Source organism: Grammomys surdaster, unplaced genomic scaffold (assembly GCF_004785775.1).
Source record: "Grammomys surdaster isolate TR1022 unplaced genomic scaffold, NIH_TR_1.0 238, whole genome shotgun sequence".
Classification (NCBI taxonomy): Eukaryota; Metazoa; Chordata; class Mammalia; order Rodentia; family Muridae; genus Grammomys; species Grammomys surdaster.
The window spans coordinates 937514-962147 of NW_021604683.1; the positions used below are offsets into that span (position 1 = coordinate 937514).

The following is a 24634-nucleotide window of genomic DNA, read 5'->3' on the forward strand; positions in this document are numbered from 1 at the left end:
TTTGATTCCAATATGAATATAATAACGTGCTTTAACTGCAAAATTATTCAAAATGATTTTGTAATCCATATATAAAATAAACCAATATTCAGTCATCTCATTAATCACCATGTCATGGTGAGAGAGAGGACAAATACAAACACATGAGAAGTAGGAATAAAAGGAACAGGAAGTGACAGGTAAGTGGGGAGGAAACAGCCAAGAATGGCTTTTAGGCCTGGTTACACTAGAGCAGAAGGTAATGATGCTTGCTGCCAAAAGCCTGATGACCCTGAAACATAGGCCTCAGCACCTACATGGTGGAAAGAAAGAACCAACTCCCAAAAGTTGTCCTCTTGACTTCCATGTACACTGTGCCTCTCACATGTGCCGCCCACCTACCCCCTGCTACAATTAAACATTCAATAGAATTTGTCAAAGGAGACATTTTCAAGTATTAAAGAATAGCTTCCTTACTGGTGTTAACCAAGCAGTTTTCATCATATACCATTGGTCAGAAAATAAAGGAGGCACTCGTTAGGATAAGATTATGAGAACAGTAGTGCTCTCTATACATTTGGAGCTCAGCTGAGAAATTTAAAATAAATAAATTGTAGTCACCAGTGTCAAATGTGGATAAGTCAATGTAAAGATACATACACACATGGAGAAACTTTAATTAGAGGAGTTAAGTATCTTGACAGTAAAAATGTTAGAGATGTACAACGAAATGTAACAAGAACAGAAATTAATGAGAAAAGAAAATGTAGTAACTTTTCTTTCAAAATTGACTCAGAGTTAGTAAATAGTAAATGTAGATTTTAAAGGAACTATGGACTTTATTTTCTGAGCAGTACAAGGAGATGGACAGAAAAGGCTACTGAGTTCTCCTACTAAGCTTTTCTTACCTGATTTCTCTGACTAGGACTTCCTATGTGCACATGCAGAAATATATTGTACCTCCTAATTATGTACAATTATTAAGCATCATTTAAATATTTAAATTATTAAAAGAGTTAGTTCTCCAATTGCCTAACTGGCTTAAATATAAAATGCTTCCTCAAACAGGCCAGTCTTAAATGCAGTCATTTTCCCACTTACAATATATGCTAGAGTTTGGGCTGAATGCCTAGTGAGCTGAGCTAGAATTTCTCTACAAAGCACAACTGTAGATACCATAGCCCCTCAGGTTAAGACAGAAACCAAAAAGGTTCATAATCAAATAAACTAAAATAACCACACTGTGGGATAAATTTACAGAAATTAAAAGCAACATAGGCCACCATAGCCCACACAGAGTCCTAAGTTCCTTACTCTTTCTCTGTATAGGAGGCATCTTTTTGGTGGAGAATTACTTAGAACTTCTATAATTCTAAATACAATGTCAATCATAACGTGACTTGATAGGAAATAAATACCAGTGTATCACTGGTACTAATGAAATAGTGACTTTAGAAAAAAAGTCAAAGGCAATTCCAATAAATAAAAACAGACAATTTCAAGAGGTAATTCTGTGAAATATATTAAATGATTTAAGACAAGTGGAAAACTGCCAAAATGTTCTATGGTATGAATATGGTGATTCACTGTCAGTAAACCTCAAGTTGAAAATTACTCATTCTGGCAATGCTGAATAATTGGTGGCAGATATCTGGCTCATAAACAGATTAATGTCTTCTCAACTTTTATGGAGCTGCTAGAGAAGCTTACTGTAAAGGTGAGCTCAGGTTTTTCAAAATTACTTCCCACAGGATCCCTCTGCTTCTCACCATGAGGTCCTTTTGCCAGGAATTAAACAAGTACACTAGTAATTTGATCATAAACCTCCCAGGCTCCACTACTACAAACCCAAATCAACTTTTCTTGTTACATACTAATTCAATCACAGGTATTTTGTTATAGTAACAGGAAACAGACCAAGACAATATAAAATACTTAATGATGAGAAATATGAATTATTTTTTGCTATCATCCTTTTTTTTTCAATGGTTTTTCGAGACAGGGTTTCTCTGTATAGACCCGGCATTCCTGGAACTCACTCTGTAGACCAGGCTGGCCTCGAACGCATGTGTGGGTATATAGGTACAAATGCACATGTGGAAGTCAGAGGACAATTCCCAGGGGTGGGTTTTCTCTTTCCATCATGGGGAATCAAACTCATTTGGCAGCAAGTATCTTTAGCCACTGAACCATCTTGCTGGCACAGAAACTGAATGGCTTACACACTGAGGTTAAAAACCTAAACTGGTAAGATTTTAGCCAACACTTTGCAAGTTTCTAAAGTTGACAAGATAAGCATATACCTTTGGTATGAGACAAGCACTGCACTCTCTAGTAATTGGCCTGAGAGACATAAATCATAGATATACAGATTATACATTAACATTTACAGCAGCAGCTAAAATTTGGAACACTTAAAATGCCCCAAAATTCCCTGGGCATAGATTAATTAAGGTATAGCCATTAGATGGAATACTAACCCACCAAAAAAAGAGAAACTATTGATACATGCCACATCAAGTAGCTAAAATAAATTTGAAACAACATAACCAGAAAATTATTACATAGCATATGATTCCACTTATATAAATTCTAGGTAAATATACACCTATTTTGAAGAAAGCAACATTGACTGTCTAGGGACCAAGTAGCAGAAGAAATGGGTTTAAAGGAGCAAATACAGAGATGATTGGAGGGACGGATGTTGACTAACTTGAATTACCCATGATGGTTTTATATGCAAAGGCACATGAATTATTAGCCTGCTCAGCCTGATGCAGGGTGTCTACCAGGCCACTTAGCTAACACACACTTTTATAGTAATGTAACACTTTTCCCCAAGCCACATTTGAAAGTCTGCAAGAAATCTACTTTTTAATCACCTCTATTCATAATTGTACTGGAAGATTTCTCCATTTTATAAAGAAGAAACAGAGAAGGAAAAGGAGAAGAAAAAAGTAATAAAACTATCATTATTTAAAAACATGACTGATGGAACACCTTCAGGAATCTACACAATGACCAGAATTAAACAGTTAACTTGGTAAGGTTACATGGAAAGCATATTTTAAAAACTATTTTATATACCAGTAGAAAATATCTGAAAATGAAATTAAAGATGATGTTTATCATCATGAAAGGCAAAAGGAAATATTTGAGAATAAATTAATCAAAAGATCTATAAGACATAATGAAAAATATAAAACATTGTTTAGAGAAGGACACAAATAAAGAAGAACCGGATTTCTTTGAATTAATTTTCTATTTTAAGTATCCCCATACTGATCTATAATGGCAATTCCAGTAAGTTTTCTGAAATGACTGATAAGACCTTTAAAAATGTATATGGATATTCCAAAGGCTGTGTTTCTGAAAACCCCAAAATGTCACAAAATAAATTAGCTACATTACACATGAACACAAAATGCTGAGAACACTGTGGTACTGGCACACGATATGTAAGTAGATCAAAGGAATACATAACAACAGCAGGATGCAAGATCAGTCTTACAGAGCCAGCAGACTTCACAGAGGAACCACAGAGGAGTAATGTTCAATGTCACAGTATATGACTTACAAAGGAACTCAGAAATTGAAGCCATTTCAGCAAATAATCATAGAATAACTATAAATTAGCATAATCTCCCACAATTTCTGACAATTCAGGCAAAAATTAATTGGATTTCATTCACCATATTAAAACACAAAAGCCAAAACCAAAACAGAAAGCCTCTGTAACTGAGAATGACAGATTTCTTAGGTCATACAAAACAACAGCCACACAGGGAAAAAACAAAACATAACAAAAACATCTAATCAACTAGACTTCAAATTTAATGGCTTTTCTTTGACCTCTCCTCCAAAATTGTAAGGCAAGACACAAACTAAGAATATGTTCCTGAAATGTATCTATCAAGGATTGGTATTCTAGAACATACAACAATTTCAAAAGTGAAAAGGCATGTCAGCAAAAGATGGAAAAGTGTTTACACAGATGTTCTACAGAGGAAAGCACACAAACAGCCAGAGAACTCATGTAGGAAAAGAACTCAAATACAAATTAAAAATATGATGAAATGCCTTCTGGTCTGCATAGTGCCCTGATCAGACCTTGGGCATCAGCTCTGCACCCAATCCTGCAACACCCAGAGGAAGCTGGATTCCCAGAAGCTCTAACATGTCCAGGATCATAGAGAACGTACTGTTCCTTAACTTTATAGGACATTTAAAAGCTCATACTGGATTGCTTGGGTACCTTAGGGCAATGCCACAGCAAACTTGTACACCAGGCAGATTATAGGCCTTGCACAGTTAGCCAAACAATCTCATTCTTTACATCATCAAAATAGTAATAGCTTGAGACAACAATTTGGATTCTAGAGAATGTGCACGTCAAATTGTAAAGACTTGTCCTGAATGTACTCAATTTCTACCTGAACTACATAACGCTGTTAATCCTCAAGAACTCACACCTAATCAATTATATCAAATGGATGTTACTCATATTTCTGATTTTGGATGATTAAAATATGTACATGTGACTATTGACACCCCCTCAGGCTTTCTAGTTGCAACTGCTTTAATAGAAGAAGCAACTAAAAATGTAATTAGTTATTGTTTACATTGTTTTTCTATGCTGGCTGCTCCAAATCAGATTAAAACATAATGGCTATTGCAGTTGAGCATTAGAGACTTTTGGTAATTTAATATTACCTATATTACTGGGATTCCTTATAATCTTCAAAGACAAGGTATTGTGGAACAGGCCCATGGAACTTTAAAACAATATCTTCATAAAATGAAAAAGGGAAGAAGAGATCCTTGACTTTGTGAAGGCTGGACGCCCCAGGGGGTGGGAATTTTGAGGGTGGGGAGGTGGGAGTGGGCGGGTAGGTAGGGGTTACATCCACAGAGAAGGAGGAGGAGGGGTGAGGGGATAGGGGTTCCTGGGTGGGTGGGGGATGGGATAAGGGGACAACATATGAAATGTAAATAAAACATCCAATTAAAAAATAAATAAATAAATAAAAGAAAAAATAAATGGAATAGGCATAGCATAGGCTACTATGGAAATGGAACTAGATCTGCATGTCCTAATTGATAAAATATATTATTAATTAAAATAGTTTAAGACTGGGGAAAAAAGAAAAAGGGATACCACATATCCTTGCATACCACAAATTTACTTAAATCATATTCTTTTTACTTTAAAATTTTAAAAATATGGATGCCAAGGCACTCTCTGCTGAGTGTCTATGGCACCCTACAACTAGCATATTTATGCTAGGAAAGGAAGGATCCACTTACTGGGATATGGCATGATCCCAATCAGGTATTTAATATGGGGAAGAGGGCATGTTTGTGTTTCTGCAGGATGCTGAAGGAGTATGGTGGCTGCCAGAGTGATTGGTGATACATGCTGATTCTGAGACAAAGAAATGATGCTGACCAGTGAGCTTGTTGAGTGACCTGACAATGGTGACTGGGAAGCTGTACTGGGCATATGTTCCTGACCCACCTTTGTTTATTTATATCCCATATGAGAGAGCTGCCTTGCCTCAAGTTTTTAGACCTTGTGGAACAGAGAATCAAAAAGGGAAGTTATAATGACTCTTGTATTTCTCTTAAATGTAACCAGTTATTTGGACTCAATCATGGAAATAACAGTCTTCACTTGGAAAGCTGGTTCTGGACATTTTCAGAAACATATTTGGAAGTTAGCTGCAGTTCTCTATGATATTTGCAAGAGACAAAGTTGGGTCAGGATCTGGATTTCAAACAAGTGTTAGTGTATGTGTTAAGGCTCTTTTAATTGTCAAGTTAAAATACTTTTGTTTCTTCTACAGTATTTAATGTAACTTGTATTGATTGTACACTTTCTAATTGTATTAGTGTGTTGAAACCTGGCATGTCCATTATGGAGGTCTATCAATCAGCTTTTTTTTATTGCCCTGAGTATTACAGAATGTTGGTATTCTGAAAAAAAGCTTATAAGTACTGGAAGAAATGAGTCAGGCTTTAAGCAGAAGCAAGAGGGTAGTGGGCTTAATTACTGCTGGTATAACAGCTTTAATTACATTAATTGCTAGCACCACTGCTTCTGCAATTACTTTGACACAAGAAGTTAAGACAGCTACTTTTGTTACCTTTAGCCAAAAAGAAAAAAAATGTTATCAATGTGTTGAGTATACAAGAAGATTTAGATAGGCATTTGGAACAATGGATTGATGCTCTTTATCCTATTCAAATTATTGGAAGGAGGTTCAGAGTTAAAGGTTCAGAGTAAGGAGCCATCTCAAGGGCCATGCCAAATACCAATGGATTTGTGTTACTTCTAAAATTTACAATGAGAGTCATTATAATTAGGAAAAAGTTTAAAGACACTTGCAGGGTATTTGGCATAATTCTAATACCTCTCTGGATGTTTTATCTTTGCATAGTGAGATTATGAATTTAAAGAAGGCTGCTCTGCTGAGCTTTGATGCTACAAATACTGCTAATAAAATTATATACATGGCCTGAGGTCAGTATTTCCATTTTGGTTAAGCTTTAAGAATGGCATATATAGCTTGATTATGCTAGCCCTTTTTGTCCTGGGAATACTTTTATTCCTGCCCATCATGTTAAAGCTTGTCTTTAACATCATCATGTTGGCAGTCAAAGTACATGGTGTGAAGCTGAAAATGGACTCCCAGACAGAGTTATTAATTTAACAGGCTGGCAAGCCAAGCACGGGTAAGATTCTGCACAGAGCCTTACCAATCTACAACAGAAGTGCACTGCTTTTGATAATGCATAGTCCATGACGGGTAAGGAAGGCACTCTTGTCAGAACATCCTAAGACAGGCTCCATCTTATTTATGAAATAAAAAAGGGGGAGATGTGGAGAGCTTTTGGAACTTCTTGGCTGGAATCTGACATTGGCCAAGGACAAGGAAATAGGCTGTCTGGCAGTAACATTAAGCTAGAACAAAGAAGTAATTTCAGGCAGGAATCTAAATCTTAGGCTAGAACAAAGAAGTAATTTCAGGCAGAAATCTATATCTTAGGCTAGAACAAAGAAGTAGGCTTCAAGCATGAAAATGACTTTGGGCTAGGACAGGAAAGTAGGCTCAGATATTTTGATCATCCTGATAAGCCCTTAGAAACATGATCTCAGGAGTGATTACAGGACTTTGTTTATTGCCTTGCTTGTTCCTCGACTATTTTATTGGTAGTTCCTCAACCTAGAACTGACTTTAATACTTGCATGTAATTAAAATTGTATAAAAGCAGATTGGAAACAAAAGTAAAAAAAAATTTAAAAAAGAAAACAAAACAAATGATGAAATATATGTCCTCTTAAGTGATTAACATATACCTTTACTTAATATGGCCTTTTACCAGTCTGCTAGATTTCATAATTTTGTCCAGCAGCATTATGTAACTATTGTTACAGGAATGAAGACATGAGATGTTTAAATTTAATAAAACAAATGAGATAGAAATGTAAGAACCTTGAAAACACCAACAGTAGACTGGTCAGACCAAATATCACAGCTTTTATATATAGAAAAGTGGAGTATAGAATGTATCTACAGATGTTTTGTTTTCAGTACTCTGTCTTATCTCAAAAAGGCAACAGGTTTCATTCTTTATGACAGAAACTAAAAAGAGAATTACAAAAATATGAGCTTCAATTTTACTACCTTCAATGTTGTACATCTGAACTTTTTCTTCAGGCACAGTGACAGCTTCCCATTGGTGATCCTTAAATTTAGGAGGAAAAAGACCTTGAGTATATATTTATTCCTGATTTAAAACTTCAATATCAATTTCAGTTGAAGTCTAAGTGGCTTTACAGTGCCTTGTCTTTCTCCTATCTCATGTACTATTTATCACTAAACATGCAACTTCCTGTTCCTCCAATATTCCATTTATTCATTCTAAAAATAATGAGCCCTAATACCAGTATAAATAAGAAAAACCACATCCCTGATATTTTATGAGATAGAAAAACAATTATTTTCAGTAAACATTAGACAATGTGATACATAACTTGGTAGTAAGGCTATTTTATACCAGAGAACCCATTTACAAGCAGATAGTACTCTTACCAAAACATAAATTAGAAGGAGCTGTCCTACTCACATGTTTGTTGCTGTGATAAAATATCCTGTCAAAAAGCAACTTAGGGGAGGTAGGTTTATTTGACTTACAGTTCATAACTGTGGGGAAGTTAAGGCAAAACCCTGAAGCATCACATGCATAGTCAAGATTAGACAGAGAAGCAAGACATGGGTACTGGTTTGCTCTGTGCTCAGTTTACTCCCCCTCCCTTTGACATCCACTGAATGGGTGTTAACATCAATTAAGAATTAAGACAATCTACCACCTCTCCAGACATGCCCACAGGCCAACATAATCTAGATAATTATTCATTAAAACCCAGGTGATTCTAGGCTGTGATAAGTTGCCAGTTGAACTGTCACAGAAACTAGGTTGCAAAGATTTACAAGAGGGGTCCCTGGTGGGAGGGTTAGAGGGGACCTGTAAGATGTGAAATGTGGGTAGCTCAAACACAGAGAAAGCTTTATCTCAGAGGAATATCTAGGTACCAAGGCTGTAAAATGTCTTATATGCTACATTAAAGAGACAAATACGGGAGTTTAAGTTGCTTCTATGTGGAGAATGAGTGCCAGGGAAAGCACAGAGTATAGGAAGAACCCATTACCATAGAGATTATAGGAAAGAGAATTCAAAGTATAATTCTGAGAAGAATCTCCAAGCATCTTGATCAGTATTTAGAAAATAATTTATGGTGGATTTATTCTGGTCTAGATCATCTAGTACACCAAACTGAACCAGTGAGACATTAATAACTATACTCTAATAGTTTCTGAAAATAAGCATCCTATGAAGGTATTCTAGTGTAAAAAATATGTGAAAACTCTAAAAGTATTGGCTAACATCCACTTATGTTATGTGGATATTATGTGGGAAAGAAGTAGGGTTCGAAAAAAATAGATTTAAAAGGTTAAGAGGTTCCTTATAATACCAGCAACCACAACAAGATTAGTAAGTGCTAATCAACTCTATCAGAATCTGGCAGTGATTTCACAATTGGAACCAGATGAATGCCGCTATACCAAATATAAAGTAATAGCTAGGAAGTAATGACTTCAATATCTTTCCACAGGTAACAAACAGAAAAATAAGAAATATTCCACCTTGGAATACAGAGGACTATGGTACCATATGGAACTAAAATTCACTTCTACAATTCCCTCACATCTTTCCAGGAGGATTCCAGCCTGAGTAAGACCATTTGCTGTCATCTGTCAATGTTAGTTCTCACGGAGTGTCTGTATGTCCAAGGGCCTTGTACAGGCTAAGCTGAGCAGCCTTCATGCTGTCTCCTCTACTTTTGATTCATTTTGTTCATGTGACCAAAAAATTTAAATTTTGTTAATATTCATTTCTGAAAGGTTTATGTTAAAATTAGTATTAAAATGTAGCACTCATTAGGCAACCTTGGGAGGTAGAAGGTTGGGGGAACCCTCTAGAATGCACCAGAGACCTGGGAGGTGAAAGACTCTCAGGAATCAAAAAATGAGATGCATTACAGAGGGGAGAGGGAACTTGTAGAGCCCACCTCCAGCAGAAAGTCAGGGCATTAAGTGAGGAATGGGTTGCCATCCCACAGTCAAAACTCTGACCCATAACTGTTCCTGTCTGAAAGAACTACAGGGATGGAAATGGAGAGGAGTCTGAGAAAAAGAAGGTCTAGTGACAGGCCCAAAGTGGGATCCAGGTCAAGGGGAGGTCCCAAGGCCTGAGACTATTACTGAGGCTATGGAGCACTCACAAAAAAGGACCTATCATGACTGTCCTCCAAAAGACCCAACAAGCAGCTGCAAGAGTCAGATGCAGATATTTGTACCCAACCAATGGATAAAAGCTGATGACCCCTGTGGTTGAACTAAGGAAAAGCTGGAAGAAGCTGAGGAGGAGGGCAACCCTGTAGGAGGACCGGCAGTCTCAATCTGGACCCCCAAGATCTCTCATACACTGGACCACCAAACAGGCAGCATGCACCAGCTAATATGAGGCCCCCAACACATATACAGCAGAGGACTGCTGGATCTGGGTCTAGTCAGAGAAGATGCACCTAACCCTTAAGAGACTGAAGGCCTCAGGGAGTTTAGAGGTCTGGTAGGGTCGGGGGTGGGGTGGGAATGGGGACAACCTCGTGGAGACAGGGGCATGGGGAGGAGGTATGGGATGTGGAACAGTCAGAGGGTAGACCGGTAGGGGAATTAAATTTAGAATTTAAAAGAAATAAATTAATAAATAAATAAAAAGGTTAAAAAAATCAAAGAAGTTTCATTTTAATTAGCATGATAGTTTGTACAACCTTAAAATAAAGGCTAATGTTAAAATCTTTCAAAAGAATGGTTAAAAGAATGTATACAAACATGTATTCTGAAAGTAAATTAAAGACTGTCTTTCACACATGTGTATATAGTAACACAAAAGGGTAAGTGCTTACATCGTCATCTCCAGCAATGTAGAATGACAGAGTGTGGCTCCCAAGATTAAAATCGATCCAGAATTCCTCAAGTTTTTCATCTGATGGTATCTGAAGCTAACATAATATATCAAACTAGTATATATGACTCTTATAAAACATGGAAAATTATCACCAGGTTATAGTTATCACTAAACTATTGAGTTTTTAATTCTAGAAATCAACAACACTTATAAAGTAGAACATTCCCTGAATGCTTTCAAGAGAAAGTATAAGTAGATGAAGACAGCTAAAATGTCTAACATTTAGATAATTTAGAACAAGGAAATCCTACTTAAATGTTTTACACAGAAATTACATCAAGAAATCAAAACTATTTTAAGTATTAACATAGACTGAAAATAGTCTGAATATACTCATAAACAATCATCATCAGTAATGCCTTTAAAAAGAGGAGGAAGGTAAAGAACTAGAGCCTTGCTCTTCTTCCTCTGCTAAGATGAGCTAGTCCATCTTTTCCTGCTGTCACTGTAAGGACAGGAGTAGTTACCTGTACCATCATCTAAGTCTAGTACTTTTAACATTTTAAAACATTATGTAGTCCATAATCCATTTAACTTTTATATAAAAATTATCCAATAATTGAAGTTTGTATCAATTTAAAACTTACCTCATATTTACCAAGAAATGCTGACAAGCAAGGAAATGTAAAGACCCTAAAACACAAAACAATTTCAGAAAAAATAAGTCAGCTTTCCAAGAAGTAACTTATTCAAGTTATATCTACAAAACAATATCTAGAATCAAGGGGAAGTTGTTTCTTACACAATTTTTAAATAAAATAATCTCTTTAATTCCATTTTTGAGAAGGGGTCTCACTCTTGTCTAAGCTGTCCTCAAATATAATACTCTTGTAATCTTACAAGTAACTGAAGTAACAGATGAAAAACACCAACCCAAGCCATGTCATTACTATTTTAAACAAAAATTTATTGGAAATCTGTTTAGGTAAAGAAAAGCATTATTAATTTAAGGATACTATTTACTTACCACTTTGACTAAAGGAATTATATCAATTAAAAATATCATTTCAAATATGAACAACTGTTCCTAATTACATTTACATATTAATACAATGGAAGTTTCCACAGGACTTGAGTGTGTAAAAAGTAGATAGGAGTCATTGTCGATAGTACAAATGGCCAAATTTTTAGAAATTTTTGTGGTAAGATAGTACTTTAAGTACTTTAGTCAGTCTCTTTAACAAACATATGTAATAAGTACTATAAGTATTCCTATCACACAGCTAAGGAAACTGAAGATATTAAGATTAAATAACTTACAGAATAGAACAGAATGGAATCTATGATTCAAATGCAGGCAATAAGACTCACGGCATTTAGGCCTACCCCTATCTTTCACTTCCTTAGTAAATAAAGTGAAAATATTTATTCAGAACATTCCCAGAGACCAAGTATTACAATACTCTGTTGCTTTGGGCTGGAGAGATGGCTTAGCAGGTAAGAGAATTTGCTGTTCCTTTCAGGACAACCGAATTCAATTTCCAGCACTCACATGGCTTCTTACAACCTTTTAACTGCAGTTCCAAGTTATACAACACTCTTTTCTGGTTGTTTCAGAATTGCATGCACATAAAGCAAAGACATACATGGAAGCAAAAACACCCATACACAAAAGTTTTAATGGTGAAATTTATATTTTCTATCATTACACGGTTGTTTCTGATATTAAATAATAAAAATTCTACTTATGTTACTTATACATTTTCACTCCACTGTATAGATATATGGCCAGATTTTTATCATTCCTTAAACACCAAATAATAATATACATGCAATTCTGGAACAAAGTAAACCAAATTAGGACACTCAGTTATTTATATGAGCTAATAAATAAGATGCATTTTTCCTTCTAAGTACAAAGCCAAACAAAGCCAACAGGAGACCCTCAGGTTAGCAGTGCACTCGTTTATACTGTGTGTTACATAAGTACCAACAAACAGCCACACGCGGCATCAAGCTTACCTTCTTCGATCACCAAGCATGCCATTTACTAAGTTGAGAAATATTCTGCAATCCTAGTTTTCAAAAACAAAAGAGGGTTTTAAAAATAAAAATTATTTAAAATCTTTACTAAACTTGTTATTTTTATACTACTTACTGTTTCAAATTCACAGTCTTTAATTTCTTTAAATGCATTAGCAATAAAGTCCATTGAAAACCATTCATATGCCAGTTCTTGTCTCCGTTTTTCTGTGGTCATTCTACACAAAGCTTCCACAATGCCTACCTGTAATTCATAATCTTAAAAGAAAATTAGTCAGTTTAGAGGTCAAGAGTCTAAGCTTATACAACTCTACTTGTAAGGCATAAGAATAAGAGAAATAAGAAAACATTTATTATTATTTTTCTTATTCGACTGTTCATTTTATAAAAGTCAGAAAACCATGAATCATTTAAGACTTTACCATTTTTATAATTCTACATTGAAAAACAATTTAAACAATATATAGCATTTTGTTATATTTACAACTATATCAGAGTACATATTAAAGTCATACTTTATTCTATAGAAGTCACTAAATCAAAACTTAATCATATGAATCTAAAGAAAAATTAAGTTCTTTGTAGTAAATGTATTGTTTAAAAATTGTCAACTACAAAAAAATTAGACATTCTAATTTCAATATGTCATTTAAGAAAAATTTCAGCACAAGTATTTCTAATGTATTGGAGCATTACTTTACCATTCCTAACTATCACAAGGTGGGCATACTTACATTTATCTAATTCTTGTTATCATGACAAATTGTTGACAAATTCTATGACATCTTTTTATTTTTATTATTAAAAATTCTTTCTTTAGCTTAGATAAACAGATTATAATTCCCTTGGTGTATTCTGATAATGTAACATATGGAATCTAATAACTTTGTCAAAGATATACATAACATTCATAAATTTGAAGTGATTTCAAATCTTGGAAAGACATACTTACCTCCTACATCTAAAATCCTTTCTCCCATATTACTCCTGTGAATTAAAATAAGAAATTATATACTAAACTAATATCAATTAGATAGAAAGCCCATTGTGTTTTGGGAAAAATAATAATTGGCTAGTATAACCAACTTTGGAGAAAATATAAATACTATATCAAAATTTATAAGCATGTAAGACTCCATTACTTAGTTCAAATTTGTAGTAGCATACTTCTTAAAATTCTTAAACAATTTATCAGAACAAATTATTAAAAATTATTACATGAGAGTTAATATTTCTTGATTAGAGAGTATTTTGTTGGCATCTTGAGGTATTCTGTCAAGCATCAAATTCATTTTTTTTAAAGCCTGAAAGAGAAAAAAAAAAGCAACTCAGTTTTCTAAGAAGCACTTAAAGAAACAGATACATGAACTTACAATGCTAAGCAGAGAATGTAAGTCCGATAAGGAAAGAATGTCTAGTCTAAAGTGCACTTTAGCACAGGATGACTCCTTTATTGAAGCTTTCTCACCCACTATGAAAAAACACATAACTATTCTAAGACTTAAGGGAATAAATAAAAGGTTATCTAGTTTTTGTTCTTATGATTATGCATATGCATGTACACATATAAAACTACACGCTATATTGCCATCTACATACTAGAAAACTAATACCTTGGCAGTATAGGTTCTCATATTAATGATATACATACATAAATCCATTCAGTTATAGATTTTAATTGATCATTTAAAAATTACATTGTCAGGCAATTAATTACTCAGACAACAGAAATATAACCCATGAAATTAATTTAAGAAACTTAGTCTAAGTTATTTCATTTTATCATTTACTTTTTCATTTTTAGGTCTGAAAAGAGTTACCTCCTGCTGAATGCAAAAATTCACTCTTGAATCAATAACCAGGGCACAGATGTGAGGTATGAAACTTTCCAATACTTGGTTTTTACCTGAATAAATTATTATTGACATGTTAATTTTAAATCAACTTAACAATCATTTATTATCTGAGGTGTTTATATAAACTGGCCTCACTAACTTTTAGTCATACTTCAAACATTCTTTTATATAACAAATCAACATTTCTTATTCTCATGAATCTCTAAGTGACTTGAGGATTTTGTCTTTTAGTTAAAACCTCATCTTTTAGTTATTTGCTGTTAATACCTGATAGGAAGTCATGTTTTTCCCAATGAAATGTTACTGGGTATGATCCAGCACTCCAGGGAAGGCTCCAAGCCCAGAAGTAGATGCCCAACACAAAATGGACCCCATGTATTGTTTTGTTTTGTTGCTGGGCAGTTTTTGTTTTGTATTATTATTTTGATTTTTTTTCTTGAGCAAGGGAAGAAGAAAGGGAAAGAGAGGAAAAAAAGGATAAAGATGGGGTAGATCTGGGAGAAGTTGATGGAGGAGAAAACATGATCAAGATAGAGTGTATAAAAAATAAAGCCTCCTATTTTAAAAATGGGTTATCAATACTAAATATACTCAGAGAAAACTGTCACTTTACAACAGATTTGAGTTTTAGCAATGGAAATACCGCAAAAGCAAATTACAGCTTTTCAAAATGACCATACTCAACTAAAACAACTAACATGAAAAGCTCTAATTTACTTTACAGTAGGAGGGCTCAGTATATATAATGCTAGTACTCTTAGGATTTCTTTCCTGGGAATTTAAATTGTTAATTGCAAAAATATAATCAATGAAAAGGTAACATTAACTGTTATTTAAATCATCAATTTGCTTAACACATTTGACTTTGAAAACAGTAAACAGCTATGTGTGTAAGTGATTCACTGGCCTCTGTTACCAATTATGATGAAGTCTCTAGGGGGAAGAAATAAAGTAACCTGCACATGTATGTGCTGTCTCTAAATGAGGTGACAAGCTAATATGTTCTGTATCCTTTTTGCCACTAAGAATTTTGTTCCATTAGCTCAAAAGCTGACAACTACAGCACACAAATCCAACCCTGCTTATTTTGTAATGTAGAACCAGCTCTTAGCAGGTACTCTGTAGAAAACATCTGTATCTATCCCATTTACTGAGGTAGTACCAAAGGCAAATTTCACTCATTATAATCTTAGTCTATCAGCTATGTATATTTTTAATCACAAATAGCACCTGACAATCCTACTTGGCAACCACACTGCAGACAAATGGTCCAGCACTGGCAAACTTTATCATCTTACATACTCAAAGCCAAACTAAAAATTATTCTCAAAAAGATCTGTCCTCAACCTTGTTATCAATTTTTGTTAGAGTTGAAAAGAGTTAGTGAATTAAACTTCCAACTATAAGACAGAACAGTGCTTACAACTCTAATGGCAATGCAATTGTTTTAATAATTGGTGTTACTGAATGGCATTTATTAACACTACTGTTAAGATCCGGTGGAGCCCTACCATGTTGTACAACATATCCATCCTGTCCTGAGAGATTGTTTTGCTAGCAGCATTTGATTCCATTTTGAGGACAGGAAGACTCTACATCTAGTGGACACTTAAACATCACCATCTTTCCAGTGCCAACAATAGGGTACAAACATAACTTATTCCCCAAAGCAGAAAAGGTGATACTCTATAAATTTATTCAAGTAAATTTGGACTGTAGATTATATGGATGCATTATAATCATATCTGGAAAACCAGGCCTCAGAACTTAGTGGACATAGTAGACTGTAGAGGGTGTGAAGCTCCTTAACCTGGACTTAATGAAGAGGACATCTGACATTCTGATGGGAATACCTCCACCCACCTGTCATCTGACGACCTGGTGTGTGTGTGTGTGTGTGTGTGTGTGTGTGTGTGTGTGTGAAGGGACTGACAAGGAATCCCTTCCTGGTTGCCTTAGGGGCCTGTTATCTCTGTCCCCAAAATTGATATGACCTAATTAAACTGTTACCTTGCCTATCCACCGATTCATTCATCTGAACCTGGGTATCTTCTTGTCTCTATAAACTTCGGCATACCTTGTTCCTATAGTCTATGGCAGCAGCAAACCCCCAGTAGCCTGGGTTCATGACCTCATTCCTACAGAAACTCTGCATCCCTATAAGTCTCCCAGATATGATCTCTCAGGACTTTCTGAAACTCTTAAAATTTTGCTACAGCTATACCTTTTTGATTCATTGTGTAACCTATACATGTATAAACATACCTGTGTGTGTGTGCTTATGTTTGTGATTGGTATGTTATCTCAGGGTATAAGTATTAGTAACAAAGATTGGAATAAAAGAGCCTGTATTTACTTTGGCCAAGGCTACCAGGAAAGTGGAATTACTTGCAGATTGGTGCCAATGAGTCTACTGTATCATGAATTTATTATTCAACCAACTGTGACATTATGATGGAAAGACATACAAGATCACAATCACCATGCTGATTTACACATTACCTATACTATCAAAAGTTAAAATGAGAAGCCAATCTGTCAAAATCAGGCTATGTCCTTTTCTCTAAGTTACTCTACATTGTACAGTGTTTTTCTCAGGCTTGATTTTATAGGCAGTTTTTAACTCCATTTTGAGGACACAGGATGGTTGACTGCTTAGGTGGATGCATGAATAGCACCATCTATCCAGCACCATACCCTAGAGTGTAACCTATAGATGACTTATTCCTCAGAATTACAAAGTGGCTAACTACATTTTTTCCAAGGTGAAGCAAGACTCCATAGGCACATGGGTATATTTAAGTTTTATCAGAGAAAGAAAACACAAGAAAATTAGCTAGCCAGAACAAGGAAAGTGAATAAAAACTACCTCACCTGGCTTCTATACTGTGAGAAAAACTTAGCAATGCTATAGCAATGGCCCCACAACTGAACGGTCATTTGATGCCTGGCATATGAGTCAAGTACCAACCAACAGAGAACTCTCAGCTATCCTTGGACTTTAGCTCAGCATCCCACTGCTGGGGTGGCTGTTTGACTGCTGTCTGCCAATCTACTTGCTCATCCAATCGGGGCCTGAGCCCCACTGATTTTCCTCTAAACCCTGTCCTGGTCTTGTCTCTCCAATTGCCCATATCTTTGCTCTCAATACTAACCCTCCCATGGCCAGTTTTTAAGATAGCAGTTTCTTTCTTGGTGGTGGTTTGGGTTATCTTATCAATACAGACCCTATTACATTTTTATCAGCCCAGCTCTAAAACCTCTTGAATTTTGCTGTATTCATTCTATAAAATACATATGCACAGATAAAAGATATATTTATTGTGTGTTATGTGATATGATAGTAAATAATAATTAAGATGGGAATAAAAGAACTGCATTTCACATTACCGTTACCACAGTAAGTGGAAGGAATGGCTATCTGGCAAACCACTGCCACTGAAGTCATTGTACTTTTGTGAACTTATGGTTATTCCACAAATCTGACACTTTGAAAAAACATTACATTTTTGTCTATGTTTCTGACATAGTGAATTTATGAAAATATCTGTCAGGCATTTTGGACACATGCCTCTAACTCCAGCACTCAGTAGGCAGCAGCAAGAGGATCAGGAACTCAAGGCCTCTCAGCTTCACAATAAGGAGTGGCCTGGGCTATGTGAGATCCTGTCTCAAAGAAGGAAAAACAATGAAGATCTTTATTCCTCCACAAATATGCAGAGGACATTATGTTTTTTCCCAAGTTACAATTTGAGCTCCTATAATATTTTTGGGCATTGATTTTAGTAAACAGGAAACTGCTACATGAAAAGTCATTTTTGTTGTGTAGTTAAGGAGTTTCCATATCATTTTCAGTAACTACTGTTAGGTAATGATATTCTGAATAACAAACATAAACAGCAAACATTTTAGAAAGTATCAGAATTCAATTAATGGAAATTTAAAATGTTCCTTAACTGACAGCTTTTCCTGAAGATAAGTCCAAACACTGCCCTTTTCTACATGATATAAAATTTCATTATAAACATGTTTTAAAAAACTTAACTTGTTAAATTTTAAAACAAACTTTGATCCCTAAGTAAAATTCAAAGATACCATTTTCTGCCTTAGTAACAAGTTCATAATACAAAAATACATTCTTACTTGTATCCATAAATCATTTTTTAAATTTGTTGAAATACCAAACTAATGTTTGCATTTTTTCCCTCTTAGCCTACATAGTTTAAAATTTTACTATCTGGTCTTTTACAGAAAAACTTCAATTCTTTAATTAAATCATGAGTTCCTAGAACAGGATTATAGATATTAAAAAAACTTATACTAAAAGTTCCTAGCAAGTTGCTTTGATGGAAATAAGATATTTTACCTTCATCATTGATGTCATATATGACCTAAAAAAAAGATAAATATTTCATTTATAATTTACTATTATAAATCATTACAAGAGCTATTATTAAAATGACAGATTTTTAACTCACAGTATAACTATTTAACTTTCATTTATTAATAAACTATTTAATATAGCCAGCTTAAGTGAGTTATACAGTCTGGACAGATTGATTCAATCAAGTTACTAGCGAGTCTATTAATAACTCTTAGAACCCAAACAAATGGTTTTCTAATAAAAACCATGCTCTATAAAAGTCAGTCATTTTTACCATCAAAAGATCAAATAAGTCTTCTATCATATTCATAACAGCTTCATCTTTTGATTGTTGTTGACTCAGAATAATGTCCTTGGAATTTTCAAACCAGGAAACCATGTAAAAATGAATACACAAATTAGTTAATTTGAATACCATTTTAACAATTTACATACTTGTATTTGTTTAGTGAATAAATCTAGAACAAAATGACTTTAAAAATGAAAACCCCAGTATTGATAATCAAAGCAATTTTACATTTTAAAGTGTCTTGTATTTTTAACTTATTCTATTTCTTCACTGTTCAAAATAGGATTGGAGATAATAATTCCATTTCAAAGACCCTTACACTTCCCTTTTTACATTCTTAGTACAGATACACTTGTTATAATCAGCTAAAATTATTAGGACTATTTATATTATTTGGATATTTTTGGAATTATTTTACTTCAATTTGATTCATATATGAGTATCAATCTGATTGTTATATGTAACTGATTAAACATATAAAAAAATCAGTGTCTTATATTTTAGTACAGGTGTCAGACAGTAAACAAACTAAATGAGTTAGTCAACAGAAAAGTAATTCAAATAAAGACCCGTTGGCATCTTGTGATCCTAAGTTCACATGGTTGTCAAGGAACTTGTAGAGTTTCCTTCTGAACCTTTACCTTATGCCCACATCATAAAAATATTTACTTTACTCTCAAAATTCTATATAAAGTTTCTAAGTTTGCATTCAGTAGTTGGACTTTTTTTTTCTTAATGGGTACTGCACCTTAATCAGCTTTCCCGCCTATAAATTAGTACTTATCTTTTGGACTAATCCTTGTTTTATCATGGTTTGAAGTCCAGCTTGTCCCAATATAAAGATATTCTTGCAACATCTTCCAATAGATATCAAGATGTTTGAAACAGTTTGGATATCCTTTTTATTAAGTTCCTAAAATGAAATGTGCATATTTGAACTGACGCAAATAAAAAGTAGAATGGAATAAACATTGTTCCAGAACAGCATTAGTTTATAATCCTCATCTATCTGAAAAGGGAGCCATTCTCAACATCTTTATAACGGAAAGAATGAGAAGAATGCCTTAATAAAGCAAGTTGTCCCAAACCATCCAGCTAATGACAAATTTTAGACAGTCACCTGCATAAAAATCTAGAAAGTCTACAGAAGCAGTTTTCTCCTTTCATTTTACAGGCTTAGAGTTAAGACTTAAAGTTTTGGAGACAGGGCTGATCAGGCCTGCAACTTGTGGCATTCCCCCTGCCTCAGCATCCCAATGTGCTAGATTTACGGGCATGAGCCAACACAAATAGATTACAAATTCTTATTCAACCAATGACTCATCAACAATCTTGGATACCTGGAGTCAGTATGTAGTTACCTCTTATTAAATATAAATTTCAGTAATGTTTTGTATTGGCTTTATTTTTTAAATCACTAAGCACTGTTTATCATTGCAAATATGGTGGTGGGTCTCTAAAAATAAATTGTTTATAGGTAATCTTCTCCCTCAGATTAATAATGGAAGTCTTTGAAATATGGATACTTTAGAAACAAGAGTTCAATGTTTTGAGATGCCTCAGATAATAAGTACATGTTGATAAAACATTTAAATCATTGGAAGCAAGCTTGTCCAAGGCTTTCTCTGTTTATATTTTTGGAATGGAGCCCTTGTTCCTAGAAAGTAAAAGCATGTGTAATAATTTTAGGAGCTATTAAAAAATGAGTATTTACCCTGCATATTAAGTCATCCAACTTGCGGAGGAATTGTTTGCTGCATTTAATCTTCACATCTTCAGAAATATCAATTTGTAAAAGTGTCATCAAAGGCTTGAAGTCATTTTTTCTCAAAGCATCATCAATACACTTTTCTAACTGCTGAAGAGAGATATTTAATAACATAGATATTCCATCAAAATTAGTCACTTTATGCAATTGATCTACCAAAGAATAGTTTTTAAATGAAAATAATCAAATCAGCTCATAAAATACTTATATTTTTTAAAAAATATTTTAAGAAGAAAACATATCACTATCCAGAGTAACTAATTTTCTTTAGTAATAATTTCAGAGAGAAAATATTGTATTAAAAGCTTCCAATTTACATTTGTATCTTTATCAATTCAAAAAAATCACAAACTTTATCAACTCAAAATCATAAACTAATGAAAAATAAAATCAACACTATAGAAACTATACTTAATCCAAGGATAAAATCCTAGCAAATCTGAGTACAAGCTACACGATATTTAAAAATTAAACTGCGTAAAGGTAAGTTTACCCTTTTAAAAATTGTATTTCAACCTAAGTATTACTCTAGTATGACTTCTATCAAACCTGCTATCCCCTCTATTACAGAACAACATAAGGAAGCTTTCAGACTTCAATCTGATCACTGAACAGACTTAATTATAAACTGCATGCATATAAAGGATAGGATCAGACAATTTAAAACTTTGAACTGAATTTCCAGGTATGTTAATCTGTTTTTTTATCTGACTATTTTCAATATTGAAAGCACATGTAAAAAATCAATACTTTTGATATTTTATGTTCTTAACATACATTAAAAAGTTTAATAAAGGAAACCATATATAAGTTATTCTTTATTTTAATAAAGGAAACTATATTTAAGTTACTCTTGAGTATTTCATAAAGCATTAAGTTTGTCATTGCTAAAAATTTACCAACATGTATATGTAAGTACACAAAAGTTACTTTAGTGATTAAAATGCTTGTTTGTGGTAAAGGAACTACATACTTGGAGGTCTGGTCTCACTGGCATTTTGACTTCATTTAAGAATAGGAGAAGACAGACACCTATGAGAGAAAACATTTTATGTATCTTATCATGTGTTCAATGTGTTTACAGTTTAAAATCTTAAAACATTATATTCAATGTTCTTATACCAAATCAAATAGTTTCTTAAGCCTTTTTACATTGTCATACATTTTAAATTATGTATTTTATCATAAAGATGTTTAGTTTTGCTCCTAAGACATACATTAAAATAATTTTGAAGAACTGAGGAATCAAGGAGAAAAGTATGAAAGTGAAAAAGGTAAAAGAACAAGTCATTCGGAAAATGAGAAACTTGAAAATAAAGTGGCTAATAGAAGGACAAGATGTTACCTCTATAACAGAAGTTCTAATTAAAACAACCAACTCTAACACTTACTAGAATGGCAAAAACTAAAAATTCTGATAATATGAAAAATAGAAAATTATGGGTATCAATAATTGTACTTTGGAAAAAGTAGAGACTATAGGCAAAAATTTTGTCTGTGTTCTATAACATGTAGTTCCATTTCTAGCTATACATTTTACAGAAATCTAAAAGTACAAAGAGAGTACTTAATATTTATTGTAGCACTGCCACTATCAGCAGGTTTTTTTTTTTAAGGAAAAAACCCTGCCTTTGTTGGTGTGTTAGGGAAAAATTAGGTAAACAGAAGCAATGTGCACAGAATGCAACTGAATATTTAAACCTGTAGTTTAATCAGCCAGTCTTTATCTCAGAACAAGGCCCCATTCAAAACAGGGTAACAAGAAAAGTGAAATAAGACATAGATGATCCCTCTGGAGAGTGTTTGCGAAAAATTAAAATACGCACAAGAGTAAGCTACACTCTGTGAAGGACATCTGTGTATGTGCTAAAAATAAAAGGGTGGAAGGATTCACATATTGGATCTATGAACATGGATCATTTTATACCAATAGTGGGGGGGGGGAGTAGGAATGGGGAATAAAACTGACCAAAAGAAAGAAGGAGAACTTTGGGAAGGGGCAGAGCTTCTGCTCTATAATCTAGCCTCAGACACATAATCATTTTATCCCCAATCTCCCTTCTCCCAGATCATAAACTTTTCTTTCTTTTAATAGAGGCTCTTTTATCTTAAGTTACTTCATAGAAAATCTCTGTTGGTACCAGTTAGCTAGTAAGCAACCATTAGAATATTAGGTAAGCTCATTACTACAAAACAGAGTAATATTAATAAAAAAAATGTCAAGTTGCTTAGACAGTTTTAAGATTACTATATAAGGCCAACAGTTAATTCTAAGGAAAATTCAATATGCCAGAAAATATTAAAATAGATGTTTTTATGAAAACATACTCATTTAACATACTTTGCAAATATGTATTGTTTCAATCCTAATGACTGTTAAAAAGTGGTTAACAGTGATTGTTAGAAAATAAGAATATTAAAATATACTGATTTATAAATTAAGTAGGTCTTTATTACCTATCCAAAATCACCAGCCCACTATCAAATATCCATAGTGAATACATGTAGGTGTTTTACCAATAGTCAAAAAACTACCTTTACACCCCCATTTCCATGCGGCTAAAGTATATCAATGAAATTGAAAACTGTAACATTTTATTTCATTTCCAATTTGAAAATGTGATTTAAAACAGTTAACGCTTAAAATATATTGTAGAGATCTCATGCACTCTGTTTCCTATGGGCCAGCAGCTGTCAGTGCAGCCCTGTCATGATGTTTCACAACTAAAACAATTGGAAGTAACGCAATTTCCCCAGAGTGCTCTGAGCCATCTACACACTGCACAGAGTAATTATGGCCAAAAGATATATTATGCTAGCCAGATGGTTCTATTCTCTAGTCGTCTTTTGTACAGAGGAACCAACCAAGGAAAAGGAAATTTTCATATCTATATAGATTGATTTAAAAGAAAAAAGAAAAATAACCCCCAGTTACATGCACACACATTGCATGAATGCTGACTGCAACAAAGCCAAAACCAGTTCTTTGGGGGGCTACCTGTCAGATAAGCCAACCATTCGCAAGTCAAAGGGGAAGCTAGACAAAGGCAAATGGCTTTTCCACCCTGAGGAAAACCTTTCAAAAAGATCTTTATGGCACTCATAAATGAACCAGGAAAGGAAGCACAGAACTTTTCCCACACGGGGCTGGGTCGTTAGCTGGCTCTGAGCATGTCCCGTTGAGAAACTCAAAAGTAGGGTGACGGACACAAGGGACTTGGCAGAAGACCCAAGAGTTAGGCCTAACACTCAAGCACGGGAGCACGTGCACGCATGAGAGCAGGCACTGCACATGCGCGTGCCGTCTCTTGACAAGGCTGGGGGAGGGGGCGGGTCCTCGTCCAGGCTGAGGGAGCCTCATGGCTTCCTTAGACTGGAAGTCGGTGGGGGATTCCACAGTTACTAGAGGCCAAACCAAGAGTTCCGAGGAAGCCCTCCACGCTGCCAGCCCAAGTCCCCTGTGCCCGCCCCGAGCACACACAGCGCGCGCGCGCTTCGGACCCCTCAGCACGAAGGCCGCCCTCCACTCCAGGCCCAGCCACGAGGCCACGCTCTTTACCACAGCCCGGCGGGGCCTCGCGCCTCACAAACTCCTCCCTGTACCGGTGCCGTGGATGGCCCTGTCAGTGCAGCTCACGCCGCCACGCCACGTGTCCCCACCGCGGCCTCCCGCCGACCTGCCCCACCTGCAGCGCAGCACACCCCGGCCTGGCGACCGTCTCCGCCGGCAAGGGCCGTCGAGTGTCACCGTGCCTCCTCAGCCTCCTGGGCGCCAACGGAAA

At 34.8% G+C, this 24634-nt stretch overlaps 1 protein-coding gene across 1 annotated transcript in view; it reads right to left on the minus strand.

Moving 5' to 3' along the window:
- Sycp2 (synaptonemal complex protein 2) overlaps positions 1 to 24630 on the minus strand; it is a 69075-nt gene extending 44445 nt beyond the window's left edge. Inside the window, exons 1-14 of the mRNA XM_028774115.1 lie at positions 24513 to 24630; positions 21826 to 21884; positions 20799 to 20942; positions 19869 to 19997; positions 19070 to 19174; positions 18778 to 18802; positions 14376 to 14461; positions 13774 to 13859; positions 13508 to 13542; positions 12671 to 12813; positions 12535 to 12587; positions 11160 to 11205; positions 10511 to 10606; positions 7668 to 7728 (exon numbers count right to left, since the gene is read on the minus strand). Of these exons, the coding sequence (XP_028629948.1) occupies positions 7668 to 7728; positions 10511 to 10606; positions 11160 to 11205; positions 12535 to 12587; positions 12671 to 12813; positions 13508 to 13542; positions 13774 to 13859; positions 14376 to 14461; positions 18778 to 18802; positions 19070 to 19174; positions 19869 to 19997; positions 20799 to 20942; positions 21826 to 21849 (1033 nt within the window). The 5' untranslated portion in view covers positions 21850 to 21884; positions 24513 to 24630. The remainder of the gene's footprint in view (positions 1 to 7667; positions 7729 to 10510; positions 10607 to 11159; positions 11206 to 12534; positions 12588 to 12670; positions 12814 to 13507; positions 13543 to 13773; positions 13860 to 14375; positions 14462 to 18777; positions 18803 to 19069; positions 19175 to 19868; positions 19998 to 20798; positions 20943 to 21825; positions 21885 to 24512) is intronic.
- Between the last annotated feature and the right edge of the window lie 4 nt (positions 24631 to 24634).